This window comes from Mirounga leonina, unplaced genomic scaffold, assembly GCF_011800145.1.
Source record: "Mirounga leonina isolate KUSES-001 unplaced genomic scaffold, KU_Mleo_1.0 Mir_180, whole genome shotgun sequence".
Classification (NCBI taxonomy): domain Eukaryota; kingdom Metazoa; phylum Chordata; class Mammalia; order Carnivora; family Phocidae; genus Mirounga; species Mirounga leonina.
Genome location: NW_023270469.1, coordinates 17,871,420 through 17,890,160, shown reverse-complemented (window position 1 = coordinate 17,890,160; position 18,741 = coordinate 17,871,420). Strand labels below are relative to the sequence as shown.

At 51.9% G+C, this 18,741-nt stretch overlaps 1 protein-coding gene across 3 annotated transcripts in view; it reads left to right on the top strand.

Moving 5' to 3' along the window:
• DUS2 (dihydrouridine synthase 2) overlaps positions 1-16,616 on the top strand; it is a 52,372-nt gene extending 35,756 nt beyond the window's left edge. For all 3 annotated transcript variants that reach the window (XM_035024933.1, XM_035024932.1, XM_035024930.1), the window contains 9 exons: positions 4,611-4,676; positions 4,828-4,898; positions 7,057-7,143; positions 8,479-8,647; positions 10,709-10,830; positions 12,090-12,239; positions 13,002-13,089; positions 14,219-14,292; positions 14,532-16,616. In XM_035024933.1, the coding sequence (XP_034880824.1) occupies positions 4,611-4,676; positions 4,828-4,898; positions 7,057-7,143; positions 8,479-8,647; positions 10,709-10,830; positions 12,090-12,239; positions 13,002-13,089; positions 14,219-14,292; positions 14,532-14,769 (1,065 nt within the window). In that variant the 3' untranslated portion in view covers positions 14,770-16,616. The remainder of the gene's footprint in view (positions 1-4,610; positions 4,677-4,827; positions 4,899-7,056; positions 7,144-8,478; positions 8,648-10,708; positions 10,831-12,089; positions 12,240-13,001; positions 13,090-14,218; positions 14,293-14,531) is intronic.
• Positions 16,617-18,741: the final 2,125 nt, after the last annotated feature.

Sequence of the window (18,741 nt, the reverse complement as noted above, 5' to 3'; positions counted from 1 at the left end):
CCAGGGGGCTTGCTGAGAGCAGCAGTGGGTCTCCTCCCTACTGGTGGAGTCTACCACCACCAGCCTTTGAAAGCCGTCAGGCCAGGGTCATGTGAGGCAAGCTGAACTTGGTCACCTCCGGTCCCCTTCATTGGTGATTCCAAAGGCCAGGTTTATGAGGCCCTGCAGACCAGTTGGCATTTTCCACCCAGTGTTGTGAGCTGCCAAGGCCTGTAGGGGTGACATTTTCTGCTATACCATATATACCTTTTACTTCTTTCTCAGTCCATCAGCTCTCTCTCTGTTGGTCCTCTTAGCTCCTTTATTTTCATTCTCCATTCCCACTTCCCTGTCTGGGCTTTAAGCCTCCTAGTGCCTCCAATAGGCTAGAGCAACTTGGAAAAGGCACCACCAGTAAAAGCTGCCATTATTTGTGCTGGCTACCCTGTCAGCACCTCGACTGTGTATATTCCTCCAGCCTCACTGTCTTTGGGATCTTGGAAGACCAGTGTGTTGATGGGCTTGGTGCCTTTCAGGTTTTCCTATGTGCAGATAGGTACAAATATATAATGTGCCTATATATGTATATATATTCATTTTGTTCTTCAAACCCTTTGACAGACAGGGGAGATGTTTGTTATGTCTATTTGATCAAGAATAATAAAACTAAAGCACAGAGAGATAAAAGTAGTTTGCTCAAGATTATGTAGTAGATAAGTAGCAGGTGGTGCCGAGGCTAGAGCCATGGTCTTGTGACCCCTACCCCAGTATCAGTTGCCCCCTCTTGATGGTATCTCAGTTTAAAGGTGCCCGGGTGTAGTTTGTAAGTGTCTCGCTACAGGTCAGTAGACATCTGGACTTAGGAACCTCCAGTTAGACACCTCTGTGCAAGATGGAGTGGATTTGGACAACTGTGGATGTTAAATTCATCACCACACTTAGGGGAGAGGGCCCCAGTGTGGGGTGGCTTGGCATCACAACATGTGCCCACAGACATTTTGTTATCCTGTCCTCCAGCCTCCTGGCTTCTCCCTCCCGTACTGTTGGCTCTGTCTTCTCCACGGCCCCTCTTTGGATAAGGCACACTTCATACATGAGGCAGCAGAGTTCTACTGCTCAGTTCATTCCATTCCTTTTCCATTTGGTGGGGTTGTTGGATGGGCCAGGTTGGACTCGTGGATGGGGTTTGCCTCATGGAGGTTGCAGGCTTCCACAACAAAGCTAGATGGGACCCAAGAATAGTGGACTGGATTAGATTCAGCTTCAAACTTGTCTGGCAGACTGGGTGACGTGGGTGAGAACCTTGTGGGTTCTTTCAGGCTGGTGTTTTAGGTCCACGGTTTTGTCTGTGGGAGCGTTTCAGGACTACGTGCAGAATTTTTTCAAAATAAAGATACTCGTTTGGGGTGATGAAAAATTTTGGAAATAGGTAATGGTGATGGTTGTATAACATTGCGAATGTAATTAATGCCACTGAATTACACACTTAGAAATGCTTAAAATGGAAAATTTTATGTTATATATATTTTCCTACAATAATAATACTAAAAAAGGATTCTATCTGTTGAGAATTCTATATACCCTTGGAGTGGATAGGGGCTGGGAGGGAGTATTAATTAGTCTTTTGAAAAAGGTTCCTAGGTAACTCTGATGTACCCTCCCTAGATTAAGAACCTCATTTTATTATTATTATTTTTTAAGACTTTATTTATTTGACAGAGAGACACAGCGAGAGAGGGAACACAACCAGGGGGAGTGGAGAGAGGGAGAAGCAGGCTCCCCGCCGAGCAGGGAGCCCGATGCGGGGCTTGATCCCAGGACCCTGGGATCATGACCTGAGCCGAAGGCAGACGCTCAACTACTGAGCCACCCAGGCGCCCCAAGAACCTCATTTTAGACTCTAGGTTAGTAATGTCCCCTCTCTCACCCCTACCCAAGATTTCCTGGGGCCCCCTGGCTGCCCAGGGCATTCCCCTGTGCATGGTACACTGAGGCTATGACTAACAGTTGGCAGGGCCAGGACTTGACCTCAGTTTCCAGTGATTCCTAAGCCTATGCTCTCCCATCCTCTCTACCCATTCTGCAACGACCAGGGGAGCTAAGAGTCTGCTTTTCCTGAGTCAGCGAGGAGAGCTGTAAGACGAGCCTCCCTGTGGGTGGATGTGCTGTGTTTTCTGTGTTACGAGCTTACCTCAGGTCCTTCTCCCCCCGCAAACTTTCACACCGCAGACAGGTGGTGTAACTTGGATCTGGGAGAGTTGAGTCCAGCAGGGTTTCATGCTAGAGTCTAGCCAGAAGCGGTCTGTATTCACCCGGTCCCCTTAATGTGACCTTTGCAGGTGGCTGGGGATTTTGATTACTAATTTCCTTCCTGATTCTGAACACACACATGAACTGAACAGAAATACCAAAGAAAGTGCTTAGAGCTACTTGGATGAAATAGGGCAAAGGAAGTTCTGCAGAACAGAACTGGATCAAACCAGCTGACGTTGCTTTAGTCACCGAACATCAGGGGATTCTAAGTCAGCACTAGCAAAGGAATCTTCCAGAGATGGTACTGTTGGCCTTAAGTATAGGACTAGAGGGAGAATTTTTATTGTGTACCTCAGTGGATCTGGCAGTCATCCCCCACCCCATTAAAGGGTAGTTGCCCCCTAAGGCCTGCCAGAGTGACCCTAGGACCACAGGCCCAGTCCACCTCCTGGGGCGGCATCTGGGGACTTTTCCTTCCTGCCAGTCCCTGGCATTTGTGCTTAAGCCAGTAGGCCCTCTCTTGCCCGTTATCTGTCTACCTGCCTTGTCAGCCCAGCCTCTTGGTATGATGTCTTCTGGATTGGTTTGTCTCAGCTTGGGCCTGAGAGAAAGCCCTCTGGGACTGGTTCTTGCAATATGGCTCTCTGCTGCCCCCACTTGTCTAGAACCAAGACTGACAGCAGTGGCCTGGGTGTCCCCTGTGCTCTCCTGGCTATCCAGTTATTGGAAGAGGGCTCTTGGGATTACCTTCCCTCCAGCTTGTCTAGCCTGAATTTTTTTTTTATTTTTAAAAATTATTATTTTACAGTAATCTCCATACCCAATGTGGGGCTTGAACTCAGGACCTCAAGATCAAGAGTTGTATGCTCTACAACTAAGCCAGCCATGTACCCCTAGCCTGAAATTTTTGACAAGGGAAGAATATAGCAATACGACAGACGTTCATTGTCATATGCATGTCTCTCTCTCTCTTTTTTTTTAAGATTTTATTTATTTATTTGACAGAGAGACACAGCCAGAGAGGGAACACAAGCAGGGGGAGTGGGAGAGGGAGAGGCAGGCTTCCCGCTGAGCAGGGAGCCTGATGCGGGGCTTGATCCCAGGACCCTGGGATCATGACCTGAGCCAAAGGCAGCTGCTTTACGACTGAGCCATCCCGGCGCCCCTTTCTGCATGTCTCTTGATCTCTGATTCATATGTGATCTGACTTTCCTGTATGACTTCTTGATCTTTCTTTGAAGTCCTTTGCAATTACTGTGCAAATTAATACTTTTTAATGTGTTGAATATGTTTTCTTTCACTTTGTCAGTTTCACTTCTGTGTAACCAGCTCACCTAAAGAGAGGTACATGAGAAAAAAGAGAGAGAGAGAGAGAGAGAGGCTCATGAGGACAGGGCCCAGGCAGGACCTGTACAACCTTCCTGGCTCCCTCACTTGGCAGATCCTGGAATAGCACTTGGGGAACATTGCCTTCAAGCAGTAAAGAAGCTGTCCGCCATGTCTTTTTTTTTTTTTTTTTTTTAAGATTTTATTTATTTATTTGAGAGAGAGAATGAGAGACAGAGAGCACGAGAGGGAAGAGGGTCAGAGGGAGAAGCAGGCTCCCCGCCGAGCAGGGAGCCCGATGCGGGACTCGATCCCGGGACTCCAGGATCATGACCTGAGCCGAAGGCAGTCGCTTAACCGACTGAGCCACTGAGGCGCCCCAAGATCTACTCTCTTAACAACTTTCCTGGATATCCTGCAGCTGTGCTAGCTGCAGGCATTATGTTGTACATTATATGTTTGTGCCTTTTGACCACCTTTCTTCAGTTCCCCCTCCCAACACCTCTGGTAACCATAAATCTGATTTCTTTTTCTAGGAGCTTTTCTTTTTATTAGATTCCGCATATAAGTGAGATCCTACCATATTTGTTTTTCTCTGACTTATTTAGTATAATGCTTCAAGGTCCATTCATGGTTTTTGCAAATGGTAGGATTTCCTCCTTTTTTTATGGCTGGATAATACAGAGTCTTTTGAAAACACATATTCCTAAGCCCTGCCCCTAGAGACCCATTTAGGAAGTACAGGGCAGAATCTAAGATTCTGTATTTCGTAAGCTCTACAGATGATTCTGATGTTTGCCTGGCAGAGGATTACTGTGTTCTACGTAGGCATGCATGCAGGCCCATTCATTCATTCATTTACCAAATACATGTACACCACGGTGTACCAGGCAAGGGGCTTCTGGCGCTGGGGTGCTAGCGTAGGAAAGGAAGGACTCCTACATGAACATACACTTGTCCATGCCACAGTGATGCACAGGCCTGTAGCACAGTTAATTAGTCTGAGCAGTGTGGCTGTTTTTCTAGAATAGTTTGTGTTTTCCTGTCTGCAGATCCTCAGCACTCTTGTTAAAGGGACACGCAGACCTGTGACCTGCAAGATTCGCATCCTGCCGTCGGTAAGGATGATGTGTTACATTTCAAGGTCCGTTTTCTCTGGGGATGTTCATTTGGGGGGTGGTGAATGACTCTCGAGGAGCTGAACTTTGGGAGCTGGCAGCTGTTCCCTCGGTAGCTTCAGTAACCACCCTGGGCTGTCCTCTTCCTCAGCTGGAAGATACCTTGAGCCTTGTGAAGCGGATAGAGAGGACCGGCATCGCTGCCGTCACAGTTCATGGGAGGTGAGTGGTTGCCTCGCTAGTGACTGACTTGCAGGGAGGTCCTCAGCCGTCTTTTTTTAAAAAATATTTTATATTTGAGAGACAGAAAGAGATAACAAGAGAGAGCATGAGCTGGGGGCGAAGAGCAGAGGGAGAGGGAGAAGCAGACTCTCCGCTGAGCAGTGAGCCCGACACGGGGCTCTGTCCCAGGGCCCCGGGATCACAACCTGAGCTGAAGGCAGACACTTAACCGACTGAGCCACCCAGGTGCTCTGGTCCTCAGCCATCTTAACAATGCTTCGCCAGACCCCAGGTGATAGCCAACTTGTCTTCTACATATGCAGCCTACCTCTGCCTAGCTCTTTGACATCCCGTAAGTCCCGAGGGCAGTCAAACCCTTTGTAGGCTGGCATTCTTCTTTGTTTCCTTCACTGAGCACCTACTAGTGGTAGACACTGCACTGAGTTTAAAGACAGACAGAAGGAGAGGAAGACTGAGTTTAGAGACACAAGAGGAAAGAGAAACACCCATACCCTCAGGATGTGTAAATGGTAGAGATTGAGTGATAGGTTCAGAACTGAACCATGCAGCCAGGAAGTGGTGGGATTAGAACTCTGAATCTCATTTTCTTTCCACTACGTTGAGCAATGGCTTCTCCCTCGAATGATCCTAAGCAGATGGCTGTTCTTCTAAAGGCACGGTCTGTCACAGTGACTACTTGAAACAGCCCTGTATCTGCAGCTAATGTGCTCTCTTCTGGGAGCTGACGTTTTGCTGGCGGCTACTTTTGCTTTCCCAGGCCGACTTGCTCCCTCTGTCTTCGATGTGCTTTTGTACATCCCAGGTCAACAGACTTTGGCCAGAGTGACCTCTCTTCTCTGAGTGTTGTTCCTTTTGGGTTCAGGAGTCTTGTAGGAACAGCCCACTGTTTGCTGGTTGTGCCTATTACAGCGTTTCAGACAAGTGAACCCGTTAACTCCAACATGTAAAAGAGAAAAGCAGAGCTGTGCGGGTTGAAGCCAGTAGGGGGCGGTGAAAGGCCACACACATGTACACACATGCTCCTCCTTGCCACAGCAGGCTCTAGGCTCAGGCTGCCTGGTTTGGGCTCCCGGCTCTGCTGCTTGTTGGCTGTGTATCCTTGGACACATCACTTAACCTCTCTGAGCACCGTATTCCTCATTTATAGGGTCGTCTTGAGGCTTTTATGAGATTGTGAATATATAGCCTTCGCATAGGGCCTGGCATCTGGTATTCTCTGAGTAAATATAGCTATTCCTTTTTGCCAGTAGTTGGAAACACCAGGAAGACAGATATGGGTGAGTTTAAAGAGGGGCCTTCAGGCCATCAAAGCTGTTGAGGATGGACTAGCCTGGCTGCTGGGGGTGTGGGGAGGTGGAGGTGGAGGATGGGTTGATAGGCTTTCTGAGGCCCTGTGGCCCCTGACCTTTTTATTGAGGAGTGTACCAGAAAGGATGGGCCCAGGCAAGAACTGAGCAAGGTCTGTCTGGTCGACCATCTCTTTTGCTCATTCCTGAGCACAACTTAGATCAGGGCTCACTTCAGTATCTCTAAAACTCATACACAAGAACTTCTTGCACTTGACCTTGGAAGGAGGGGCCCCAGGTTGTGGTCCTGCCTCCCGGGGCTCGTTGTGACAGCCATGATCTATGGCCTGTCCTGGCTGTGGGATCTGCCCTGTGCCAGGTGCCTCTCCCCAGGATCAGCTGCCCAGCTTGTCCTCCACATAGGCAGCTGTGTGGGAGTGGCCAGTCTGAGGGCAGCAGCTGTTCCCAGTCTCGTAGGGAGGGCAGGACTGGGACAGTAGGGGCAGCATTCTTAAAGCACTGTCCTCATCTCTGGCAGAGGTGAGGGAAAGCTAGGGAAAGGCAGTGTGACCTTGGGAGCCAGGCCACCCATACCAGCCCTCTTCTGCCATGCCTCACCCGCAGGCCTGCAAGAGATGGACTTGCCTTCCCAGTAGGGGCTTATGCTGCTCCTGCCCCTTACAACAGAGGTCATGGAGAGACATCCTCTGTGGCCTAGAACCCTGTCCTTCGTGGCCGTGTGACCTTCCTGAGGTTCAGCAGGGAGGACGGTAGGGTTTGGCTAAGGCAAACCTGTTCAAACTGTGACATGGCCTCAGCCCTTGGCCCCATCTTTTTTCTTTATTTCCAAGGAAGCGGGAGGAACGACCTCAGCACCCTGTGAGCTGTGAAGCCATCAAAGCCATTGCTGAAACCCTCTCCATTCCTGTCATAGCCAAGTAAGCCTCTCTTCTTCATCATTTACTGTTTTATGCTCCACCTCACTCTGAGGGATTTGAGTTGACATACAAAAAATGGACTCAGATAACATTAAAAAATGATCTAAGGGAAAAGGAAAAAAAGGTGGGAGAAAAACATGAGGTTGGGCATGAGGCTGAAAAGTACCTGTCATGTCCCCTGGCCTCTGGTGAGTGGCTGATGTAGGTATGCAGCAGGCAGGGCATTCTGATGGATGGGTTGAGGTAAGGAGTGTTTAGGGGACAGGGAGAGTGAGAAGGCGGCCGCTGAAGCAGGCCCAGGGGAAAGTCATGTCACACCCAGAGTTAGGTGTGCAGGGTGTAGGGTGAGTAGTGCCAAGCCAGAGCATACAGAGATATGGCTTAGGGGGCACAAGGCAGGTCACAGTTCAAAGCATTCTGGGCAGCTACAGGACCAGGAGCCGAGACAGGTAGTTGTGAGGTACCAGTGACCAGCCCAGAGGCTTAGTAGTAAGACAGTGTTCAGTTGTCATTGGGGAGCTGGCTGTGTGGGCCAGTCGGGAGTCCAGCATAGCCTTGCACCGGGGGATGGCACAGAGCCCGAGGGCAGGAGGGGAACAGAGAAGTTCCAAAGCCCCGAAGCCCTGACAATAGGCATGCCTGACTGTGGGAAGGAAGAAGGGAGCTAAGGTTGGGGGTGTTAGCCAGGCCTGGTTGTCGCTAGGCCAAGGAGTTGTAGGAGTGGCTTGGAGAGGGTAGGACTACTCAAGAGCCTGGATCCTGATGCTGCTGCCACCACCTGAGGGTCTTCCCCACAATACATACAGCACTATCTCAGGATTGAGGCTGTCACCTGACTCCTAATGGAACAGATACAAACAGAGCGGTTTCCACGGGGGCCCTTGGGGCTTCGGGGTGGCAGGAAGGGAAATTGCAACCAAACTGGGCCTCCTTCCTTCCTCTCATAATCACCACTGCATCTGTGGTTTTTGACCCAGCCATTAGTAGGTATATCGGTGCCCCAGGCTGGGGGTTTTCCTGTGATCCCAACATCCACTTACAGACCCATGTCTTCAGATTTGGGCTGGCTTTAGGATGAGGAGGAAGGAAGGTAAAATCTCTGGGAGACCTGTTACAGGCCAGGCCTGGTTCAGGCTGTTTCACTGCGTCATTTCACTTGGTGTTCTTGACCCCAAAGTGGGGTGTGCGTTATGACCTCCAGTTTCCTGAAGTGCTCATAGATGAAGGATTTGGCCAAAGCCACACGGTTAATGAGTAGCAGTTCTGGGAGTTGCCTTTTTCTGAAAATGCTGGTATAAGGATGGGGACACCTCTCACTCCCCTGTTGCCTTTCAGTGGAGGATCTCACGACCACATCCAAAAATATTTGGACATAGAGGACTTTCGACAAGCCACAGCAGCCTCTTCGGTGATGGTGGCCCGAGCTGCCATGTGGAACCCATCCATCTTTCTCAAGGAGGGTCTGCGACCCCTGGAGGAGGTCATGCAGAAGTACATCCGATATGTACGTCTATGTACCTTTTCAAAAGAAACATTTCTCACTGTCTGCCATATTCCTGCAAAAAGTACCTTGGGTGAGCCCCCAGGCACCAGCAGCCCTGTTGCTCCTCTCCTTTTCTTTTTAGTTCTTGTAATGTAGCATTGGGTCTCCCTGACTGCGGTGTGAAGAGAGTGTGCTGGGGAGGCATGCCCCTACCGTCACCTCGTTTGAAAGCTTCCCAGGACTGGGGGTCGTAGTAAGGACCCCTGGATTCTGGATGCTGCCCAAACATGTGATATCTTTCTCTTTCTCTCTCATCCCCCCATCCCCCCACATACATGCATGCACAATGACAGTGGGGTCTGTGTCACTGAAGACACCCATGCCAAGGGGCTGGCGCCTGACAGCCAGGAGGGGCCGTTGTAACTGTTGTTGAGGACAGATTATCTCTGTAGAGACTTCTTTTTGGTCATAAGTCAGAATCACTTCTAAAACTCTTTTCTTGCTAATTCCCGGAATCCTTTAACCTCTGACTTAGGGACCAGCCTAACTTTAACCCTCTCCTTAGGGACCAGCCTCTTCCTCTCACTGAGAGCTTGATGGTAGTGCGAGAGGCATTTCCCTCTAAAGGAACTTTTGGGCCAGTTCACCTGCCCTGTCCCTTTGGCACAATCCTAGAATTCTGTGAGACTCTATTAGCTGTAAATGTTTGCAGGCAGAGAGAGTCAGTGGACTTCTAATTCTTCAGTGTGTTGGGCCTGAGCAGAGAGTCCAGCCCTCATCCTTTTCAATACTGGGGCTCACACCCTCCTGGGAGGGTCAGGAGCTTCTCAGATCCTCAGACTGCCCATACCCTCTTCAGGCCATGGCCATGCCTGTGGCAGCCGTGGCCCCCATGGCACGTGGGTATCCCCAGGACTGTGCAAGCTGGGGATGGTAGGAGGCCCTGAGGCTTCTGTCTAGAGATGGGCAGTTTCTGTCCTGGAGCCTCCCTGCTTGATGCTACAGCCCTCATCCCCTGGGTTCCAGGTGTCCTGTTGGGCAGGTTGCTGACTACCAGGGTCTCCGGTACCCTGGGTCAGCCAGAGACAAGGGGGGCTTGCCTTAGCCCAGGCCACCTGTCTAGCTCTTGCAGCTGGCTGGCACGAGCAGAGAAGACACGCTCAGCACTGCTCACTGGGTAAAAGGTGATGTCATCATTCCTACTCGGTCTGTCCCTTGGCAGCTCCTCCAGAGTTGTTGTCCTGGAGGATGGGCGTGGCTTTCAAGCATAGGCAGGGCTGCTTCTGGTACAGCCAGGTGCCTTCTGTCCCAGACAAGCGAATCAAAGTCTTGTCACTAGCTGGGGCTCACCAGCGTATCTCTGCTTTGTCCTCAGCGTGTCATGGCACCTTCCCAGGCACTGAAGACACAGGCCCAGGTGGAGATATTAGAAGAGTGTAGAGGGCGAGGCCTGGGGCCCTTCTCACCAGTGCTTTTCTGTCTGCCCCAGCCAGGCAGGCTTCTAAGGGTATCTCCCTGTGCAGTCAGCTTGCCTCCCTGCACCTGTGTTTGTCACGCTTGTGAGGCTTGTGAAGCTCAATGAAGGGACAAGTAGCATGTGAACATGACTGGTACATGATGCTGTGCTTTTCCATGCAGGTGGCTATTGGAGACAGGTTATTTAAGATGTGGGCAAGGAAGGTACCCCCCGTGTATAGAAATAGAAGAATCTCACCCCTGTCCTGGTGCTGCTCCTGCCACAGCGGAATTTGACTTGCCCCCCATCCCTGCCCTGGAAGGGCAGCAGGTCCTCTGTGGCAGCCTGTGGTGGCTGAAGCAGGAAGGGCTCCCTACACATCTGGACGTCCTTCAGGCTGTCTGGTCGGGTGTGCTCCTCACCCTGGGTCTGGGCTATGACTCTCGAGCCTTGTACCACTCGTTGGAGGAGTAGATGGCTAGGATGGAGGTGGCTTTCCTTATGGGCTCACATTGCCCCAGCTGCAGGTGCACCTCTGATGCCCTCTTGGAGCCCTTTCTCTGCCATCAGGGCACAGCTCAGGCCTGCCTGGGCAGCAAGTGGGCTCATGCCGGTTCTTCCCTCAGGCCGTCCAGTACGAGAACCACTACACCAACACCAAGTACTGCTTGTGCCAGATGCTACGAGAACAGCTGGAGTCGCCCCAGGGAAGGTTGCTCCATGCAGCCCAGTCTTCCCAGGAAATTTGGTGAGAGGGGAAATGGCTGTCCATCATTCCTTGCAGATGTTGCCAGGCTTGACTATGAGCCCTAAACTGACTGTCAGGGACCAGGGATGCAGCTTCTGGAGGTGGATGTACAGGAGTGGGGTGGTGGTACAGTTTCACCTCACAGAATTGGATACCTAACAAAGCTTTGGAACTTTCCATCCCTGGACTGATCTCGCAGCAGAATCTGGGGAAGTAGAGTGCCAGTAGGATGGAAGAATGTGGGGGCTGGGCTTGGGAATTCTTGGGGAGGAAGGGGCTTTCCCAGTAACAGATCTGTTACACACCAGGCCATCAGGACCCAATGGTCAGGAGAGTTGAGGTTGTAGAATCCAGCCCCTAGCCTGAGCCTGTGCCCACAACGCATCACTCTGCAGTCTGGGAGGCTTGGTCCTCTACATTTGATATAGCTCCTCACAACCTGGCCTAGTACCTGTTCCTGTGGCCCCCTGTCTATTTGTCTATTTCCCCCGCTCCACGTCTATGCTCATACTGGGTCTTCTGCCTGAATGTTCTTTCCTCCTCGCTGTGTGTTTCCTCCCTCCTCAAAGAAACTTTCCTAAACCACACTTGTGCCCAGGCACCTATCCAAACAAATATCCTTTAGCTGTCAAGATGCTTCCTAGAAGGGAAAAGAGTTGCCAGAACTCTCTTCCCAACCCTGGGCTTGTGGTGTTGGTTCTGTCCCTACCCCACATAGCTTAATCACCTTGACTCAGGTGTCTTGTGAGTTTAAGAGAAAGAGTATAACTCTGTAATTATGGGTGGTATCTCAGTTTAGGCTAGGCCTAACTGCCTGTGGCTGGGTCAGGAAGTGGGGAACCACTTAGTGGTCGTGGCCTCTGTCTCTTCCTCCCTTGGGCCCACATGAGGATGGGGCTGTGTATAACCCAGGCGCTTGTTCAGTGTAGGTCAGTTCGCTCACTGCTGGCTGGGGACACTTGCCTGTGTTTTCTTCTTTGGAAGAGAGGCTGGGGTCAGGTGGTAGAAGTGACCTTTACAGCCTTTTCCACCCAGCCCAGCCTGCCCTCCACTGTCCAGCCTCAGAGTCTCACATTCACTCTCTGCCAGACCAGGCTGATCCCAGGGGTAGGTCTCAGTGGTGGTTGTGTGTGTGTGTGTGTGCGCGTGGGGGGCGGGGAGAGGAGGGGTCATTTCTCAGTGGTGAGGCCCTGGGCTCTTACAGTAGTTTCCTGTATGCTGGGTCCACTAAAGGGCTCGCTCTGCTTGTCCTTCCGTAGTGAGGCCTTTGGTCTTGGTGCCTTCTACGAGGAGATGACACGGGAGCTAAATACCCGGCGGGCTGAGCTCTTGGCCCGGACCCCAGAGGCTGTGGGGGAGCCAGCTGAAGACCCCTCTGGTGTCATTAAGATGGCTGTCAAGTTTGACCGGTAGGTCTCCAGGTTGGCCTCAGCTTGGCCAGGGCACCCGTGCCCTCAGCTGCTACTTGCTATACATGGTTAATGCCAAGTTCAGGGACCACAAGTCTTCTTGGTTTGGATCCTTGTTCTCATTTTTCAGCATCCCAAAGAAGGCACTTTAGGGAAGACAGTCACTGAAGGCCAAGGCAGCACTGTCAGGGGTGTGGGTGATGTCCTGGGGTGACCAGGCTTCACCTTTTCCTTGATCCACCTTGTCCCACAACTCAGGGGACCTAATAAGGATGGGTACTGAGCTAGATCCCAGACCATTGCATGGCCACCTGTATTCCCACCCCCCACCCACTCACTTCTGTCTTGTCTTGAGAGGCAAACTGGACCTTCTTCTTCTTCTTCTTTTTTTTTTTTTTTAACATAGGCTCCATGTTGAGCATGGAGCCCAGCGGGGGGCTTGAACTCACTACCCTGAGATCAAGACCTGAGCTGAGATCAAGAGTCAAACACTTAACCGACTGAGCCACCCAGGTGCCCCTGGACTTTAATTTTTGGCTGTTGAAAGCTGTTTTCCAGGCTAGAGTTCAGAGTGCTGGAAGTTCACTTCGTATCCCAATTCCCCAAGCATGCTGAAGCCCATCTTCCCTTTAGGTAGAATCCAGGCTCCACACCACTGGTGGGACAGAAATGGGAGCTCAGGGGAATAAGTACAGGAATCCTAAGGCAGCAGCCTGGTGGTGATGGTGGGCGAGCCCTGACCCCTTCCTCTCCTTGCCCCAGGAGAGCATACTCACCCCAGATCACCCCCAAGATGTGCCTGCTGGAGTGGTGCCGGAAGGAGAAGTTGGCACAGCCTGTGTATGACACGGTGAGTTCCCGGCTGTGGCCTGCTCTGCATCCAGCTCTACAGTGCCTCCACATGGCTGGTGCCATCACCCCCAACACACCCATAGCTTGTACCCTGAATTCCATACTGCTTGACTGGAGCCTGGCTTTGCCCTCCATGAGCATGCAGTGGTTGCTGGCGGCTGGACCAATATGATAGCACCTTTCCTGTGAGAGTGGGCCTGTTGTCTAATTCTGGCCACTTTCATAAAACTGGACTTGAGACCTACTTAACGGGCCGCTTGGGCCAGTCTCTGCCAGTGGTGTTGCTTAGATTAGGGAGACTTCTCTGGAAAGGACCAGCTGGCTTACTTAACCTAAAAGTTAGACATGTTTTTGGACCAGGCCTCAGCCAATGGGGCTTAGAATTGGGCCCTAGACTTGAGGCCCCTTGGTGGAAACTTTAAGACAGTCTTTCTTCACCTCCTTTGGTCCCCATGGCCATGCCTTATTTAGGCTGCTCTGTCTCTTCTGGACTGGCCTTCTGACCTCTGACCTACTTCTAGGACTTGTGTTCCCCTCTCCCAAAGTGACTTTTCCAGAGCAAATCTGACCTCTGCCTCCCTGCTCAAGTCCTCATCCTCTTCCCAGTGCCTATGGGATCAAGCCCTAGCACCTCAGCACAGAGCACAAGGCTCCCCTCATGCCTTTCTGCTTCCTCTCTCATCCACTCAGCTCTCTGTCCAGCCATATCACGTGGTCGCTCTGCCAAGTGTACCTTCTCTGCCCCATCCTTGCCCCCCTCTCACCCCGTTGCCATCTGGTGAATTCCTCCTCATGTTGGGTGACCTGGCCCATCCAGATGTCAGTAGGAGCAGGATCCTTGGTCACGCGCAGCTAAGGACTCTGATGTCCCTTTGCTTAGGGACACGATTGAACTCCTGACACACTAGAATGTCATTGCCTGTTTATGTATCTGCCTTTCTTCCTTGGCAGATGTACCAGGCACTTCTGCTGGGGAGGAGCATGTGACACAGGTAGCCTTCATTTAACTTAGGTGGGAAGTACTTCCCTTTTTCTGTCTTCCACGTGATCCTGGCAGGTGAGCCCCAGGGCTCATTCCTCTTGCCCCCATGCAGCCATCCCTGTTTCCTTTCCTTTCTTTGCACCAGGTTCAGCGCCCCCTGGATCGCCTCTTCTGCTCTGTTGTGACTGTTGCTGAGCAAAAGTACCAGTCCACCTTGTGGTGAGTTTCTTCATCAGTGGGCTTGGGGCATGGGATGAGGGGCCTGAACCCAGTCTTGGCCGAGGAGGGTTTGGGGAGGATGGTGCACCTGGGCAGTGGCATCCCCCGGCGATCACCCCCTTCCTCAGTTTTGTCAGAGTCTTTGCCAAGGGTGTATGGAGTCAGGCCTTTTCAGCCTCTCGTCCTGCAACCAGCCTGCCTACCTACCTGCCTTATTGTCCCATGCCTCGTCTGCCCAGGGACAAGTCTAAGAAATTGGCGGAGCAGGCTGCGGCCATCGTCTGTCTGCGGAGCCGGGGCCTCCCTGAGGGTCGGCTGGGCGAGGAGAGCCCCTCATGGCACAAACGCAAGCGGGAGGCCACTGACCAAGACCCTGGGGGTCCGAGAAATCAGGAGCAAGCAGTGCCTGGGGAGCTGTGCAAGAAGCTCTTTGTGGCCTTGGGAAGTGGTGAAGAGAGCCCTCTGGAAGGCTGGTGACCATTGTCCCTACCTTGGTCACCTGCTTCAGGAGCCTGGCTGTAAGATGTCTGTGGGTGCAGAGCATGAACCAGGTGCTACTGGACAGTTCTCTGACTGTTCCTGGCAGGAGTTAAGAGGTCTTGACCTGGGCCATCAGCCTGGAGCACAGGCTAAAGGGTGCCTAGGGTGCACATCTCTTTTGGTGGGTCTGAGTAGCAAGGCCAAATTCCCAGTGACCTCAGTATTTTCTTTGAAAACAGGAGCTTCTCAGGTGGCACCTCCTCAACCTGACATTGGTACAGTGCAATAAAGATCCCCCTACCCTTACCCACGGCTGGCTGCTTTAGCCTTGGGCATCTTCACACACAGACTCCTGGCCTGGCATAATTCTTTTATTCCCACCCTCTGTGCAGAGCTGCAGCTCCCTAAAGCATATCCCCTGCCCATCCTTATGGGTCTGGTTGGAAATGGGGGGCGGGGTATCATCTTTAATGCTCATAGGACTTGGGCTGAGCCAGGAAGGCCCAAGAAGCCCATTCTACTGATGGCAAACCTGAGGTACTACCCATCAATTAACTTTCATGATGAGAAGTGCCATAGAATCTGGGGAACAATTAGGGTATTGGTGCTCTGGGAAGGGACCAGCTCAGGTGAGTGTGGGGGGGTCCTGGGTTTGATCCCCAGCTGGCTGGAGCCCAGACCTGATGAGGTCTCTGCTCCAGACAGGGGACACTGAGGACACATGTTGCTGATGCCAGCAGTTTGGGGCCCTTACAAGTGCCCACCCACGCCACTGCCTGCCACCAGCCCCCACTATCCCACTTGGGCCGGAAGGAAGTGGCAGATTCTCTTTAATTTCCTCTTGGCAGTGAGAAGCAAACAAACGGCTACCACATCTCATGGGGCCTCCCCCTCTTACTGGGAGGGGCGTTCTGACCAAAGGTCCCTGCCCTGCACCACCCCCGCTTCCTCCACTGTAAACACACTACTTCTCCTCCCCTTTTCCAAGTTCTATGGGGAGGGGCGTTCCTCTCCAGGCCAAGGCCATGTTTCTCTCATGTCCCTGGGGTCAGGACCCTAAGCCAGCCAGCAGCCCCTGGCCCTGGTGGCCAGAGTGAAAGATCAGGCAGGTGAGGCCTGTCTCAGTCCCGGAGTCGCCCCTCCCTGCACACTTGTTCTTCTGTATGCACTACCAGTCGCCTCCCAGGGCCCATTGCGGTCTGACCTTGGGCAAGTCACTTCTAGTGCTCTTTGGGCCTGAGGGCCCTCCTCTGAGAGGGAGATCAGCTGCTCTCTGCTTGCAGGAGGTTGGCTGGAGGATAAATAGGCCTGTGATAGGGCACTGTGTGGCTAATGGGGTCACTCCATGCTGGGGCTGCCCTAGCTTCCTAGACTAGTGCTCTAAGAGAAGGGACCCCACCCAGGAGACAGCTGAGGCTTGGTCCAGTCTCAGTATCAAGCTTTAGGCCCAATTTCTGTCTGATTTTTCTCACAAAAAACCTGTCTCAGTTAAAATGCCCCCTTTGTCTTTCCTCATATCCCAACTGGAACAGGGCAGACAGAGAGGCCCCCGTGGACCCCTGGACATCCTGAGCTAGTCAGAGCTTGTGAAAGGACCCTGTGGTGACCAAATACCAGGTCTAAAGATCCACTTCTGTGGGATTGGGCTGTACCCTCAGGCCTCTTCTCCCACCAGTGTACTTTCCCTGGGGAAGCCCCTTCTCTGGTGGGGTTAGGTTTATTTCTGGGCTATGGGGAAGGAGAGGCAGGGGTGGAGGTCAGCTGTTAAGACAGAGGCTGGAGGGGCGCCTGGGTGGCTCAGTCGGTTAAGCGACTGCCTTCGGCTCAGGTCATGATCCTGGAGTCCCGGGATCGAGTCCTGCATCGGGCTCCCTGCTCAGCGGGGAGTCTGCTTCTCCCTCTGACCCTCCTCCCTCTCGTGCTCTCTGTCTCTCATTCTCTCTCTCGCAAATAAATAAATAAAATCTTTAAAAAAAAAAAAAAAGAGGCTGGAAAAAAACCAAATAGAGGTGGAGTATGGGAACTTAGAGGGCCCAGGAAAAGCACTGGGGAGAGGGCCATTCACAGGGGAGCAGGTGGAGAGGGGTTCATGTGTGTTCCATAACTGAGGATATCTGGCAAAGATCCTAGGATATGTTGGCTCTCAAACAGTCTCACATTAGCATACTTCAGTGATGCCTGTGCTGGTCTCAGAATGACCTGCCCAAGTCTGGGACCAGCTGGGAGGGCCCAGTCAGGTCTGAAAGCTCCACTCATTGTTCTCACCATGCCCACTTAGGTGGCCACTTAGATGCCCAAAGCCCTCTGTGGGCTAGTGTCCACAACATGTATTCATCTATTCCAGCCACCTAGACTGAGGACTTCCTCTTAGCTCATTACATTTTGGGGATACATGGTTTTGAGCATGAGAGGGAGGGATGAGTAAAGCTGGAAGGGGTGGGGCACATCTTCCGAAGGCCGAGGCAAGAAGACTGGACTTCGTGCAGAGATGAGTGGGGAATCTCTTAGCCCTGCACACTTAGTTCCTTCCGGGTGTCAGTCCTGCTCAGAACTCTTCTGTGGCTCTCCACTGCCCTCTGGATCAAGTCCAAATTCCTCAGCCTAGTATCTGAGGACAAAGTGCTGACCCTGTCTTCTCAGCACCCTGTGCTGACCTCAGCAACCAACTTTTCTTCACTTGGAGTTGGCGGGTATTGCCTCTGCCCAGATTGGGAGCTACTCAAGGGCAGTTCTTTTGTCCGCCACAGCCAGCCTTGGTGTGGGTGAGGGGAGCAGGAATAAAAGAAGAATCAGACAAGCTTGTTGAATGGGATATGTGGCATGGAAAGAAAGAACTTTTCTAAACCCTGACTTTCCTCCAAGGCTTCTGTTTCCCCTAATGTGGAACAAAAGGGGCTGGGCTGGGCTAAGCTAAGCTGTACTATCCCATGGCTCAGAGGCCACAGGAGAGCTTTCAACATTGGGGGCTCAGGACCAGACCTATGGCAGCTGATGAAGGTAATGGTAATTTCCCTAAATCTCAGGCCTGGCTCGCATTCACACAGGAGTGAGAAAGGGTATACAGGGACCCACATAGTCCTTGTCCATGAGTCTGTAGTCCTATCTACTGCAGTAGTCCCCTGGCCTCCTGGTTTCACAGGGCTCTCGGAAGGCTGGAGGCAGGTCAGATGACCTGCCATCTACAAGAGCTTTCTAGCTGGCCCGAGGAAGAGCTGATAGGGGAGATCCTGGCTGAGGAAAAGAGGTGGAGAGAAAATGTATCGGTGTGTGTGAGTGGGACAGGATAGTCCCAGCCTGCAGAGCTCTTAGCCATTGCTGCCTTTCTGACCAAGGGCAGCGACACTCTTTCTGCAGTCAGTGCCCACCGTGGCTCCAGCCCTTATCAGTCCAGGTTAGAGTTCTCAGTTTCCTCCAGACCAGAAACCTTCCTAAGATGTAACCCTGTTTAAGTGTTCTCCAGCTGCACAGTGGTGGGGAAACACAGATGGATTGATCACAGATGCACAGATGGATGCATTTGGTGAATGGGTGAATTTTTCAAGGCCTCTCTAGCTTCTGTGTGTGGTCTCTTCCCAGTGATGGGACTGACAGGTCCAGCTCTTCCCTCTTGCATTCCCCCCTGGCCTTGGCTAGTTGAGCCCCTGGTTTGGAGGACAGAGGGGATAGATAAAGGTCCGTTTTCTCAATCCAGATGATAACCTAGGGAAGTATGTTGGGGGGAGGTCTAGGCAGGGGGACGACAACACATCCTGAAATTGCTCATTAGGAGGATATTTCACCCACACAATGCTGTTTACTCCCTCTCTTTGACCCCTGTTATTTTCTTCTGTCCCTAACCTCCCCCTCCCCCAGAATTCTGAACATGTAAGTTCCTTGCTCTAAATCCTTCTATGGCTCCCTACTGCCCTCAGGATAAAGTCTAGATACTTTGCAGTGGCCTATAGCACTCTTCCCATTCATCTGGCCTTA